The 13917-nt window shown below is 34.2% G+C and overlaps 1 protein-coding gene across 2 annotated transcripts in view; it reads left to right on the forward strand.

The window, feature by feature from the left end:
• Positions 1 to 776: 776 nt before the first annotated feature.
• LOC107290549 (ankyrin repeat and sterile alpha motif domain-containing protein 1B) overlaps positions 777 to 13917 on the forward strand; it is a 32361-nt gene continuing 19220 nt past the window's right edge. Inside the window, exon 1 of one of the 2 annotated variants that reach the window (XM_015819436.1) lies at positions 777 to 1014. In XM_015819436.1, coding sequence (XP_015674922.1) covers positions 829 to 1014 — 186 coding nt within the window. In that variant the 5' untranslated portion in view covers positions 777 to 828. The remainder of the gene's footprint in view (positions 1015 to 13917) is intronic. The other variant, XM_015819435.1, reaches the window with a different exon arrangement.

Here is a 13917-nt window from a genome sequence, read left to right on the forward strand (position 1 = left end):
AAACAAATAGTTGTAAGTCAAGGACTACCTATATTGGAAGGGTTATTTAGGCATCGGGTCAGGTTTGACCCATGTAGAAAACCAGTTTTAAATATCTTCAATAACATCTCCAGCCTTCACGTGTATTGAGATCTCACTACTTGCCCATAATGACACTGAATCAACTGAGAAATCATTTTCATTGAGAGCATTTTAAAACTGATATATTGTTAAACTGAAATTTTACTAGCTGTTCATAAGTGTCTTATTTCATGTCCTATATGCTGTGGCACTATTTGATCTGTGAAAACTCTTCAGGTGCTTGAAGAGCAGTCATTGTTATCACTAATAGCTTTATGATTTCCTTCTGGAAAACAGTCTTTTCAGCCATACAGGTAATTCCTTTATATGTGACTTCTTTTATGTATATAGCTTTGCTAATGATGTCTCTTATATGTGTAACTATGGTAATATTTAAAAAAAGATCCTTAAATCCTGTAAGAAGTGAGAATTCAAGTTATTGAATTATCATTGTCAGTTTAAAGTTTATGAATTTTCTACATTTCTAAACACTGGCCAGTACTGGAACTATTGTTTACCCAGAATTGAGTATACCCAGAGTGTTTTATTCATGTTATTAATATGAATTGAACAGTGCAGGTGTTCTTGCACATTTAACTTCAGTAGTGTTTCTCAACCTTGGCAACTTGAAGATATGTGGACAATGTGCTGGCTGGGGAATTCTGGGAGTTGAAGTCCACATATCTTCAAACTACCAAGGTTGAGAAACACTGTTCAAGAGTATTGAGAATAGTGTTTATTTCATGCTCCCACTTTCTTTCGTATTTGATGCAGGAACCCAGTGGTAATCACACTCCTCCCCAGTTGTCTCCTTCACTCAGCCAAAGCACTTACACTACTGGTGGTTCCCTGGATATACCACACATTATCATGCAGGGAGATGCAAGGAGAAGAAGAAATGACAGTTATTTTGATGATATTCCTCGGTCAAAACTGGAAAGACAAATGGCACAGGTAAAGTTGGAAAATTCCATGTTCATTAGAAAGGTATTTTTAAACATTTGTTTCTCTAGCATTATCTTTCAGAAATTGGTGTTTGATTTTTCAGCTGAATTTTCCTGTTGTTTTTTTATCTTTTTAATTCTTTTCAGACAACTACACTTTCCCCCACCAGTGCTTTATAGAATTCTGTAAACTTACAGTTATTTGTATCTGGGATATGTGAATAAAATGATTGTGTAAAATGAAAACAAAATCTGCTTGCTTTTGAATAATAGAACTACTTTCTGTTGTTCATGATGAAAAACCTACGGTATTTCTCCTTTGTCTGAATGATACAGCTAGGGCTAGGCTATCTGATAACTGCTAGTCTGGAAACAAGTCAGAGGCGCAACAACATGGTTCATTCAGTAAGCCATATCCTCTTCTACTGCTTTCCCCTCTGGTTTTGCTCTTCCCATTGATATGTCAACACTGCTGTCCCTGAATATTTCACTGACCCACTTTGCTTTGTTTTCATTCTTCTTTTCTTCCTTGAGATAGTGGTAGTTAGTAGTGAAGTGTGGTGGTGGTTATCATGATGATTTATTCTGATTCAAACATACAATATGTTTCACTCTTCTGTGTAGATGATGTAATTTTTACTACCTAAGGTGATTAAAGGTTATTATAGAATACAGTATTGTTCTTCTCTGTGAAATAATTTTAAAAACAATTTCATAGCAATAAATTCTCATATAAATCATCTAAAATGCTCTAGCCCAAACAGATTTGACAAGCTGTAGAATAAACCTGTTCTTTGCTGCCTATATGACTTGTGTATTCAGGAATGCATGTCACAGAATACTCTACTCATAATAGAGAGATGGATTTCTTTAAATTTGTCTGAGTATACTGTGGTTATCAAGGAAAGGGAAATATTTTCTTGACATAGGAAAAGACTTTCAGACCTGTGAAATACACTACTACAGCTGAAAATCACTTGGGACATACTGTATAGTAAGGTGACCAACTTTTTTACAATGAAAAGGAGGACACAAATAAATTGAAGAAAAAAATATCGTAAATAAAAGAAACATTTTATTCATTGCAACAATAATACAGACAACTTACATGTGCAAAGTTTGCCGACTGGGTGTTTTGGCACGCTCAGCAGCAATTCCTATTGGCTTTCAAAAGCCAATAGCGGGAGTAGCACAGCACATGCAAAAGTTGAAAAAAAACCATCAAAAAAAGGTGCCGGAACGCCATTCTAAGCGTTCTATGACAAAAAAAAAAAAAAAGCCCTGCAGATTAGTCTTCAAATATCAAAAAGGAGGACATGTAGGAGGACACTTTTTGAGGGAGGACAGAACTTACAAAAGGAGGACTGTCCTCCCTAAAGGAGGACGGTTGGTCACCTTATGTATAGTGACCATATCTCATTAATTTCTTGTGAATTCTTGGAACTTAATGAAGTTCAGAATTTTTGACTGTTGAGGCTGTGTAGGTAACCTGTGATAGCTTTTGTATTTTTTAAAAATCAATATTTTTAAAAAAGATGGAAAATAATTTCTTAATTAGTTTTTCTAATTTAAACTATTTTTTTTTAATAATTTGGATAAAGAATTTACAATGGACAGCCAAGAGGAAAGTAGCCAACTTCAAAAATAAAATCCCATCATCCTAAGGGAACTGCTAAGCTTTCATAAGACATAGGTTTAGTTAAGAATATTGTGTTTCGGTAAATTTGTTTCTTATCAATTCATCAGCTCTGAAAATCTATTCAGTTCTGGAATATTTCCATTATTTTTGCATTTACTGTAGTTTTACTATTCAGCTAATTTACAGCTAATTTGTAAAATTCCACCTTTGCCAGGGGAAATGTTTTTTTGATAGAAATATTTTTATAAAATTGGCTTACAATACAATTGGCTTTAACTTCTATTGATATAAGAGAATTAAGAGAACGTACAGAAATTGGTATTTTAGAATTAAATTGCAGGGTGCACCATTATCTACACTTTTAGATGGGATTTGTTGAAGGCTTTCTAATATATATATCATTATTTATATGAAATCATATAAATAATTAAATATAATTTTTAATTATATATAATTAACATATATTATATATTATATATACCATATATATATTATAATTATATATAATTAAATATATAGTTAACGTATACATATTTTCTAGTCTTAAACTAGACATGATTAGTCCATTAATGACAGTAAAGCAAACATATACAGTATATGATCAAAAATGTTCAAGATTTCAATCTAAAGGATAGTATACTTGAGTTCCTATCTGCAAAACTGCCTTTGGATTATGTAAATTATTCTCTGGTGGTGCATAGAATGACAGATGTCCTATCACGAACCATATTGTATCCATCTGAAACTATGAACACTTTAAACAAATGTGAAGACAGTTGAGGTCACAAAGTTTGATGGTAACTTGACTTGACATCCATTGTTTGTTCAAGTAAACTTTGCTGTGACCCTAACCTTGATTCTATTGTCTTTTATCTCTCAGTTTTCAAAAGAACAGTTTATTTTCTCCTGCTGAATTGGATTTTCTTTTAATCTACTAGCTGAAAGTACTGGAAGAATCTGTCTCTAGAATATAAGACAGCTTTGAAAACTGCAGAGAAAATACATTATTAAAAATGCTTACTTTAAAAGAACAGCAGTTAAAGAGTTTGAATATGATAACCGCCAATGTTTTAATAATTTATTTTTGTAATTAATCATTTTTGACATTAGAATTTCTTGCTATTTGAAGAAATATTGCTCATAAATTGTATAAAATAGAGAGTTTTTAAAAAATGGGTATTGAATATTAATAGATAGATCTGAAAGCATAGTTCAGATTTTAAAAAAGGGCTTTCTAATATTACTTAAGTTTGATATTTTTAAAACTCTGAAAAAAGCTGAAAAAATCTTAGTGCTAAAACCAGTATTAGAAAAATCTGAATAGATGTCTTAAACTTTATGGTCAGACCACTGCCATTAAAATTTATGTATCATTCAAATCATTCACTATGAAGCGTTCTAAGCTATATAAAAGCTATTTCTACAGGTTTTCCCAAAGCAAAATCAAACTTAAAAAGTGTGCTAGCTATGGTCTTTTGAATTCCATTTAAAAAAGAAAAAGATTCTAAACCTGAAAAGAGATATTATGGCAATATTTATGGCAAGTAGAAAGGAGTCAGACAAATTTTCATTCTGTAGTGCGTGTTCAGTGTATTAGAATACAAATAGTAAGGATAAATTCTGCTTTGAAAAATGCATCATTTCATTCCTTGGGGCAAACGTCTAGGAATTCAATATTGGTGATGGAATGTAAGCAAGAGGTTAGATTTAGGCAAATGGAGACATTCTTTTGTTCTTTCTAATTCTATGGAATCATTCCAGTGCCTTGGAATAACAAGAGTAACACAAGTTTTTCAGAATATGAATGCTAACTTTTAAAAATACGGACATGACTTTTAAAGCCCTCTATTAGAAGTAATTTAAAAAATATTCATATATTAAAAGAAAATACTTTTCTTGTCACTTGAAGGTGTCAGTGTATAAATACTGATTTTATGAAGATGATGTTATTCATTCCATTGTCTGACTCTTGGCAATTCTTTGGGGCAGTTCGATGTAGAGATTTTGTTATTATTTGTTATAACTTAAAATGAAAAACAGATCCATCCATAAGTATTCACAACAATGTTAGTTTCTGCTAACCTTGAATAGGCAAAGTTCTAAGATGTGGAAAAAGATTTCATATCTCCTTCATATTCCTGACTTGCATCAGATGGATTTATGCTAATTGATATAACTGGCCAGATAGGAGGAAGCTCTTGATTTCCTATGTTGAATGCTGGCTACTTTTTTAATACCAATAACATGATCTTATGTTGTCTCTGTAATTTTTAAAAACATTGTTCAGGTTGCAGGCATCACTCTGAATCCTGTGGATTTGACACAGTGAACTTCTATAGTTAAAATAATCGCTTTTAGTCTTGATCCAAGCATTTATTATGAGTTTGTAGAATTTTATTTGACAAGTGCCAGAGAAGAAATATAATACATGTTGTTTAGGATTAGAATTACAAAGTTATGCATAAGTAGCATATGGCTGCACAAGAATTCATAAACTCATTCTCCTAAAGTCTATTATTTTATAATTCTGTACATATTAAATTATTGAATGAAAACAAAGCTAAAAACTTTTCTATTTGCATTTAGTTCCCAGGGATTTCATGGCACTATAAGGGGTAGTTTTTTTTTTTTTTTAATGTTCAATCTAGCTACGTATCTGGGACATCCATCCAAATGCTATCTAGATATGGCACTGCTTAGAAGTTTGAGAACAGCAAAGAACAGGTGCTGCTTTCTACTGAGCTAGATGATTTAATATATCAGCCTTTCCCCATCTATATTATTTGTAAGTAAAGGTTTGGTTCAGCGCTTAGTTTATCAGACTTGAAGTTAGTTGAAATTTTATCCTGCTCAAGACCAAATACAAAGTATAAACTATAATTTATGGAACTAAGCTTTTCTTCTATTAAAAATTATATTCAAGCTATCCAAAAACTTGCTTTTTTTAACCTGGAAACTAGCTGCTTCTAATTTTAAGAATATATTTGACAAGTTAGCATTTATTATTCCTTAATTTAATTTTTTTAATATTTTCTAGGTCACTTTTTAACTTGGTTATAAATACTTGGAAATCAGAACAATTTTTGCATGCAGAAAATATTGCTATACTGATACATTCCCTTGATTATTTATTCTTCAGTTTTTATTTAGATATTAAATACCTAATGGAGCCATCCAATTCAGTAGTCATTATTTTCAACTCTTTGCTGTCTTAGCCGATTTCTAACTCTTCTGGTTCTCTATTTACAAAACACAACAACACAGATTTTGAAAGAAGCTATTGTAACATATGCTTTGTCTTTTGCAGTATTTTGCAGCCGAAACAATAATTTTAGAAATACTTCGAATATAAACTGGCATTGCTAGGTTGTCTCTTGTTTTCCTTCTAAATTCATGAAGCTAAAGAAATTATGCATAATCTAGAGCCTCGTTTTCAGAGGCGATATCTAGGTCAAAACAGAGAGGCTATGCATAAGTATTTACGGAGTCTATTGTTACCAAAATAACAGCTGTGGAATGCTTAAAATGGGTGAAGTATCCGCAACATGGGAGGGTGGCAGATTCTGACCTCCCAGGGTACAATCTCAGTAAATTGTGTATATTCAAACTCTCGAAACTCTCTCATCCTGAAGCAAAAAGATAAAAATTATGCTTTACTCAACGTAGGACACACCCTGTCCTTCTCTCCAGTTTTTAATTGTGTTATAAAACAGGCATTTAAAGTGTTTTCACATATTTTACATATTTTTTATTTTGGACTAGAGTTCCTTGGGTGCTGTTGCCCTGATTATGCATAGAGAATACAATTCACTTTTGGCACTTGTATGCAAAGTTACTTTGGATGCTGCTTCAGTATAATTTTCCTTACCAATAGAAATAGCAAGTGTTAAACCTTTTTCATCCATAGTTTAGTTTTTCTTATGCAAAATTCTCATACCTAGTAATTGAAACATTACAAGACAGACAACTAATTAAGGAGTAAAATAAACCCCTGGGCATGAGTGTTGTCAGAGTAAATTATTTTCAGAATCCTGCTAGATCTTCTTTAGGAATATTTCAAATCTCTTAATTTGGGTGGGTGGGTGAAGTGGATCTGATAATGCTAAAAGTAGCAAACAGCTGTCTGAAAGGCAACTGAATTTTTTTATTAGAAGCAGAATCTGAAATGCCTTTTTTTGTGATGATCTAGCCACCGTGTCTCTATGCTGCCTTTGTTGTGTGACCCCCCACAACTAGCTTTGAATATTGAAATTGGGCTATTAGGGCATTTGCACTGAAAATTTTGTGTTATTTCAAACACTGAGAAACTATGTGATTCTGCAAGCCATCAGTCTTTCTAAAGCAATACTCCTTGCACATTATAAAGTACAAATTTAGGCTATGCTTTCAGCAGATTTATTCCATAAGGAGAACTGCTGAATCTGGTATGTTTATCTACTTTTTATCCTCAGGCTTTTTCTGCCTTGTTATTTTTTTCCTCCATACTCAGAAGGACTCTAGCCTGTTCCAAACTTTGCCCAGATTAAAATCCAGATAACGCTTGATACCCTTGGTCTTCATTTTCCAAAATATATTGAAGAAGCAACCACTTCACAACTTTACCAAATTACATATAATGCAATACATAATTGCCAGTTACCTGATATGTGTAACTGGTAAACGGTTTGGTCTGTTTGCTGGTGAAGTTCCTGTTTTGCTGAATAATAATAACTACTTGATTGTGATACAAATTCTCAATATTGAATTGTAGGATTCTTTCTGGGCAGTTCAGAGAAAGCCAGTCTCCAACAACATCAGAATTTTAGTAATGATATAATTTATCAGTGAAAGGTGCTCAGATTTCAAAGACGAAAATGCATTTTAAGTGGGATACTGTATTCTCACAGAAAGCTGTGTCTGTTTGAAATCTAGGCTTTATTTAGATACCAGTATTATATTTGTGCTCTTTGTCTTAACTGCTGGCTGTGCTCTGCACACTGTGGTTGAGTTATTGATGTATTAATTGCTAGCTACATCCAAAGAATGCAGTTGCACTTCTCATCGGTTTAAGGTCTTTCATTGTTGCCCAGTCAGGAGACTGCAGGTAGCTACTATATCTGGTGCTTTAGTTGCTTGGCTACTATGAACTATTATCTTGGACTCATTTGTGGTCTCCAAATAAGGAAAAATACATCAGGAGCTGCTGTCTGATGATAGAAAACTGATTTTCTACTCTTTTTGACACAGTTGCTGCACTGGGATCTTTCCTGACTGGCTGTAATTATACTTTCAACAAATTGTAGCATTTGAACTGGTATTTTACAACTATGAGTGCAGTTTTTGCTGCTAATTATTGCAACAGATAAGGTGTGGTGATCTATTACGAAGAGCTCTCCTCCCCTTTGGTGACTTCACAATTAAAATAGCTGAAGTTTTGCTTGTTGTACTGCACCCAGTATCCCAAATGTTAATACCTTTTGGTCAGCAGTGACATTTGTTTGATAATTTATTTGATGATTTAAGTCCTTCCTTCCTTCCTTCCTTCCTCCCTCCCTCCCTCCCTCCCTCCCTCCCTTCCTTCCTTCCTTCCTTTATATTGGAAAACTGTTCAGCTACGGAATAGAAATTAAAGACTGGAGTGTGACAGGATAACTGGATTTCTCTGCAGTGAAAGCTTTAATCCATAATCAAGGGATAATTTCATTGTTCTGAAATGGGTTATGCTGTATTTTCATGTTCTGTAATTGTTTTAACAGCAATTACATTAAAAAGAGTATTGACAACTCCAATAAAATAATAGTTTTTTTCTTTTAATTTTTTGCAATTACATTTTATGCTCTGTGCAATGTTTTAATTCTTCTTTTGTTTAAGGGATTATTATTATTTATAAGATGAGATATAGTTTTCTATTTATATTAGCAGTCTTCTGTCTGTGAAATATGGACCAACCAGAATGCAGGATATCCTTACTCAGCAGTCCATCAGGTTCATAATGTAAGATATGTCAATAAATGGTTATGTTGTCACTGCATTGCTGTTCATTGTGCTGTTTTGTTGTTGATATAGGTGCGTTGCTTTTTGGAATTCAGCAGGCAGTGTGTATTTCTAGTAATTTCCAGGATTCTGTTATATATTTGTTTTTCATAATGTGCAGTTAACATGTTTGAAAGATGAGGATATAACTGGATACAATTTTTAGTGCTGCAGTGTGCAATGTCTGATTTTTTTTTTCAATTCTTTCGTCTGTATTTCAATTTTTGTTTCAGGTAAAGTTATCTTTGTTCATCTTTAAAGACAATAGGTGTAAACTGCATACATTCTGCAATTTGACACTATTATGTGCCTTTGTTGTTTACCACCCAGAATAGTCCCCTTTCTAGTCTGTCAAGACTTTTTCTCCAAATGCCAAAAATAGTTACCATAGTGTACTTCATAGTATATATTTACTTTTAAATGGCTGGCATTCAGATTTAAAAAAGAAATTGTCTTGAAGCAATATCAGACTCTCTTGAGATACATATTGAATGTCAGCCTTAAGATTGTCCCTGTGAGCTGCAAATGGTCCCTGTTACCCATCTTAAAATTTCCTTATTTATGTGCAAAGTAGGTACTAGATGTTCTGGTCATATTCATAATACATACACTTTTTCCAATGGAAATATATTAGTATAATGAGACAAAACATGGAAATAACTTCTAATTATAATCTAAATCTAGTTTTGCAAAAATAGGAGGAAAATTATCCTGTAAATATCTGTCCATTTTTACAGCCACAGTACATTACTTCTCATTTAACACTACCAATGTTGACTGTTCATAATATGAAAATAAATTTTATTATATGATATTTATTAACATGAAGAATTAAAGATTACTTGTTTAGTACAGGTAGTTCTCGACTTACAACAGTTCACTTAGTGACCGTTCAAAGTAACAGCACTGAAAAAAAAGTGACTTATGACTATTTTTCACACTTACGATCATTGCAGCCTCCCCCAGGGTCACAGGATAAAAATTCAGACTCTTGGCAACTTACTCATATTTATGACGGTTACAGTGTTCCGGGGTCATGTGATCAACTTTTGTGACCTGATCAATAAAGTCAATGGGGAAGCCAGATTCACTTAACAACTGTGTTACTAACTTAGCAACAGTAGTGATTCACTTAACAACTGTGGCAAGAAAGGTCTAAAATGGGACAGAATTCACTTAACAACTGGCTCCCTTAGCCACAGAAATTTTGGGGTCAACTGTGGTTGTATGTCATGGACTACCTGTATTAAAACTGAAAAGAAAGGGGAATGCTATCAGAATTGATTCCTATATTTGCTTCCTTGTCCCAATAAAGAATTTAGGTTGGAGAAGGAAAAACCAGAAAGTAAATCAGATGTTATATTCAGTATCTTATTTTTTCACTAAGTCAAAGTGTGAAGTAGGAGGCATCCATATTTTATTTTATTTATTGAAAGAAAAATGGGAATGTCAATGGTTGAGCTATTTTGAGAGCCATTGCACAGAAATAAGAGATTCTACATCTAATAGATTCATGATTCCCCAACAGATCAGGGTTTCTAATACAATTCAGATGGAATAATATAAATTGGCATCAGTAGAGTGGATTTTTTCCCGGATAGCCAAGGAACTTCTAATATCATAATTAATTCTCATCCTCTCAGTGATACCTCCTTCTCCTAGAACGTAATCATCTTTCATATACCTCTCAGCATTGGGAAGACTTTAGTATTGTTGCTAAATAAATGTAGGTTTAAAATTAATATTAATTACGATCTTTTTGATATAAATATAAAATGGTATCCTCCCACCGCTCATCCTTCTCCCGCCACCCCATCTTTTAGTTATAGCTGATATAGTATTTTACTCTTATTGTATGAATGTGTATGTATTTTTTTTTACCATTGTAAGCCACCCAGAGTCACCTAGTGGTGAGAAGGGCAGCAAACAAATTAAATAAATACATAAATAACCTAAAAAATGTAGTATTTTAATAGGGCTGTGTAGAATTTCCATATCCACTGTATATACTGTATGATATGTACTGGATTTCTTTTACTTTACTATACTGTCACTTTTTAGTTCTTTAAATGGAAACAATATGAATATTGTTTTTGTAATATCTGAATAATAAAATTTTCCCCTTGTATCTGCTTGTAGTTATGCAGCTTATCTGCAATAAAAATCTAAGTCATGGCTATACAGCTGGCTATAAATGAAAAAGAGAAAGTTCAGTGAAAAAGAGGACCATTATTTTATAGGACTCTGGGCTACCTGCCTTCCTTTGTGGCTGACTCAGGGAGGACTACAGTAGAGAGAAAAGCCTTTCCATCTCTGATTTTGAATTTTTAAAACTATTTTGCGGATCAAAACTTTGAAACAAGTGTTATCTTGAATATAGCCTTGAAAAGTTATTCCAGTAAAAGTATCCCAAAGCTGTTTTTTTCACGAGGCAACTAGAGTTTAAACATGCAGACATTTCTGCATTTAAAAGACAAAGGCCACTCTTTCGAAGACAGCAAAGTCCACATTTTTGATAGAGAGGACCGCTGGTTTGAAAGAGGGGTCAAAGAGGCCATCTATGTCAAAACAGAGGGGGATGGATACAGCATCATCTATCTCCAGTCTACAACACAGTCCTTTCAGCAGTTCCATGAAGGCTCCACACCCATTTGCACTACTCAGGTGACCCTGAGGACACAGATAAACCTCCAGATGGCCTCAACAACTCTCTAAAAGAATGCAAATAACCAGCTGTCTGCAAGGAGTATAAATCCTTCCATTCCCCATCATCCAGTCAGAACTGAAGAAGCTTCTTGGATGAAAAGCTAAACATCTTCAAAGAAAAACAAGAAACTCCAGTTGCCTCGTGAAAAAGTACCTTTGGGATTACTATGACCTGAATGACTGAGAATCTCCATAGACTTTCCAGTAAAAGGCAAAAACAAAACCTCTGAATGCAATCGTATTTCTTTGAGTGACATTAATAAGATTATTAAAGCAAATAGACAACACTGTATAATTGCATCTTTTATACTTGATAATATTAAATTGCCATTTCTGTAAACAATTCTAATTCTCCCCTAAACTCCGCTGAAGGTTATATAGCCTGGCAATGAAATGTTTGGAAACCAACTCACAAGCTCGGAGAACAAACCTTCACCCTTATCCTACACCCGAGCTACAGATATTCACCACTATTGCAAACAGTTCTAATTATTGAAGTATATTTATTTTATTTTTATTTATTTTATTATTTGGATTTATATCCCGCCCTTCTCCTCGTAGGACTCAGGGCGGCTGACAATCAATTAAAATACATAAATAACAATACAAATTTAAAATTAATTAAAAGAGATATTTAAATATTGTCAAATTTAAAACATAATTAAAACCCCTCTAAAAATTACCCTAGGCCAGTCCTGCAAGCTGGAATAACCAAGTCTTGAGGGCGCGGCGAAAGGAAGGGAGATCAGGGATGACCCTGATCTCTGGGGNCCACTCTATGGGAGCGTACAGGTCGATGGGAGGTAATCTGCGGCAGGAGGCGGTCTCGAAGGTATCCGGGTCCGATGCCATGGAGCGCTTTAAAGATGATAGTCAGCACCTTGAAGCGCACCCGGAAGGCCACAGGCAGCCAATGCAGCTCGCGCAGCAGCGGCGTCACGTGGGAACGTCGAGTCCCCCCCAACACCGCATGTTTTTCACATGTGTGTGAAAAATTCCAAAAATTCCAAAAATTCCAAACTCAAATAATTTTAATAGGCAGATTAAATGTATTTATTTATTTGATTTGATTGCTGCCCATCTTGCCTCGTATGCTTAATAATAATTTTAAGCATAGTCTGGTGTCTCATAGTCTTTCTTACAGATGTAATGCATCTTGTATCTCTTAATTAAGGTTTGGACTTGGGAGTATTTACCAAAGATTTCCAAATCAGATCTTCCAGTCTTCAGGGTCTATCATCAGTATGTGCTACTGTACTGGCCAACTGGTGAAATAGCAATCTTTTCAAGAAATGTTCTCAGTGTATGAGTGGCAAGTAGCATGGCCGGTCAGATACTATCTTTATAGGTACATGGCCAACAATATACTGCAGCAGAGATAGTCCCACTTCACATCTCCAGTATTTTCCTTTGTCACCCTACTTCAAGGACAGAGTTTGAATTTTATGTACTCTGTTCCCATATAATTAAAATGAACATGACTTCTGCTGTGTGCATTAGACAGCCAACACTTGGCACAACATTTTTACAGTGCATGCTGATAATGTAAAAGAGACACCTGAGGTAGAGATAGAGAAGTCAAAGAAGAAGGGACAATCTTAGTAGCAGAAATTGAATCATGTGATGGGGGAGTTAGGAGGTAAGAAATGAAAAATAACAAAAAGGAAAGAGGACATACAAGATAGAGAAGAATATAGTACAAATTCCACAGGTTGCCTCCAAAATTTTGGGAGCTGAACACATGTTTTAAAGTTGTGAAGTTGAGAAACAGAATAAAGCGGCATAATACAGCATAGACTGGCACTCCCAGAACACTTTTGCCCAACTCCTGTAAACCTTTCTTTTTTACAATAGCACTAATATATGTGGGAAATGTATTCTATAAAAGGCAAATATGTTTCAAAATGGATAATTCTAATGAGTGGAATCCAGATTTAGGCAGGTTTTGTAGAAGCAGCTTTACATCTCTCTTCTCCCCACAGCAGCCTTTGTAAGACCGTAAAATACTACTTATACATTTTGGTAGTTATGCTGAATAGAAAGCCTGGAATGACACAGATCCATACAAATGGATGGATTTTCCCCTAGGAATCAGAGTTCCAATCATATATGTTCTCATCTTACTTGGCTAAAGGGGAAGGTAGAGAAAGTTGCTTTCGCAAAATCAGTTACATGTGTTTAACATTGGATTCAATCTAGAATTAATTGACATTATTAATATTGAATATTATTAATAGCAATAGCATTTAGACTTATATACCACTTCACGGTGCTTTACAGCCCTTTCTAAGTGGTTTACAGAGTCAGCATATTGCTCCCAACAATCTGGGTCCTCATTTTACTGACCTCGGAAGGATGGAAGGCTGAGTCAACCTTGAGCTGGTTAGAATCGAACTGCCGAACTGCTGGCAACCAGCAATCAGCAGAAATAGCCTGCAGTACTGCATTCTAACCACTGCGTCACCACGAATGTATGTGCTAACAAGTGCATTACTATGCATATACCAGTATTTGCTATATTGCACAAGTGCAATGGCATTTCCCAGTATTAAGAAA

This window comes from Protobothrops mucrosquamatus, unplaced genomic scaffold, assembly GCF_001527695.2.
Source record: "Protobothrops mucrosquamatus isolate PMUCROS unplaced genomic scaffold, P.Mucros_1.0 scaffold921, whole genome shotgun sequence".
In the NCBI taxonomy this organism is placed as follows: Eukaryota; Metazoa; Chordata; class Lepidosauria; order Squamata; family Viperidae; genus Protobothrops; species Protobothrops mucrosquamatus.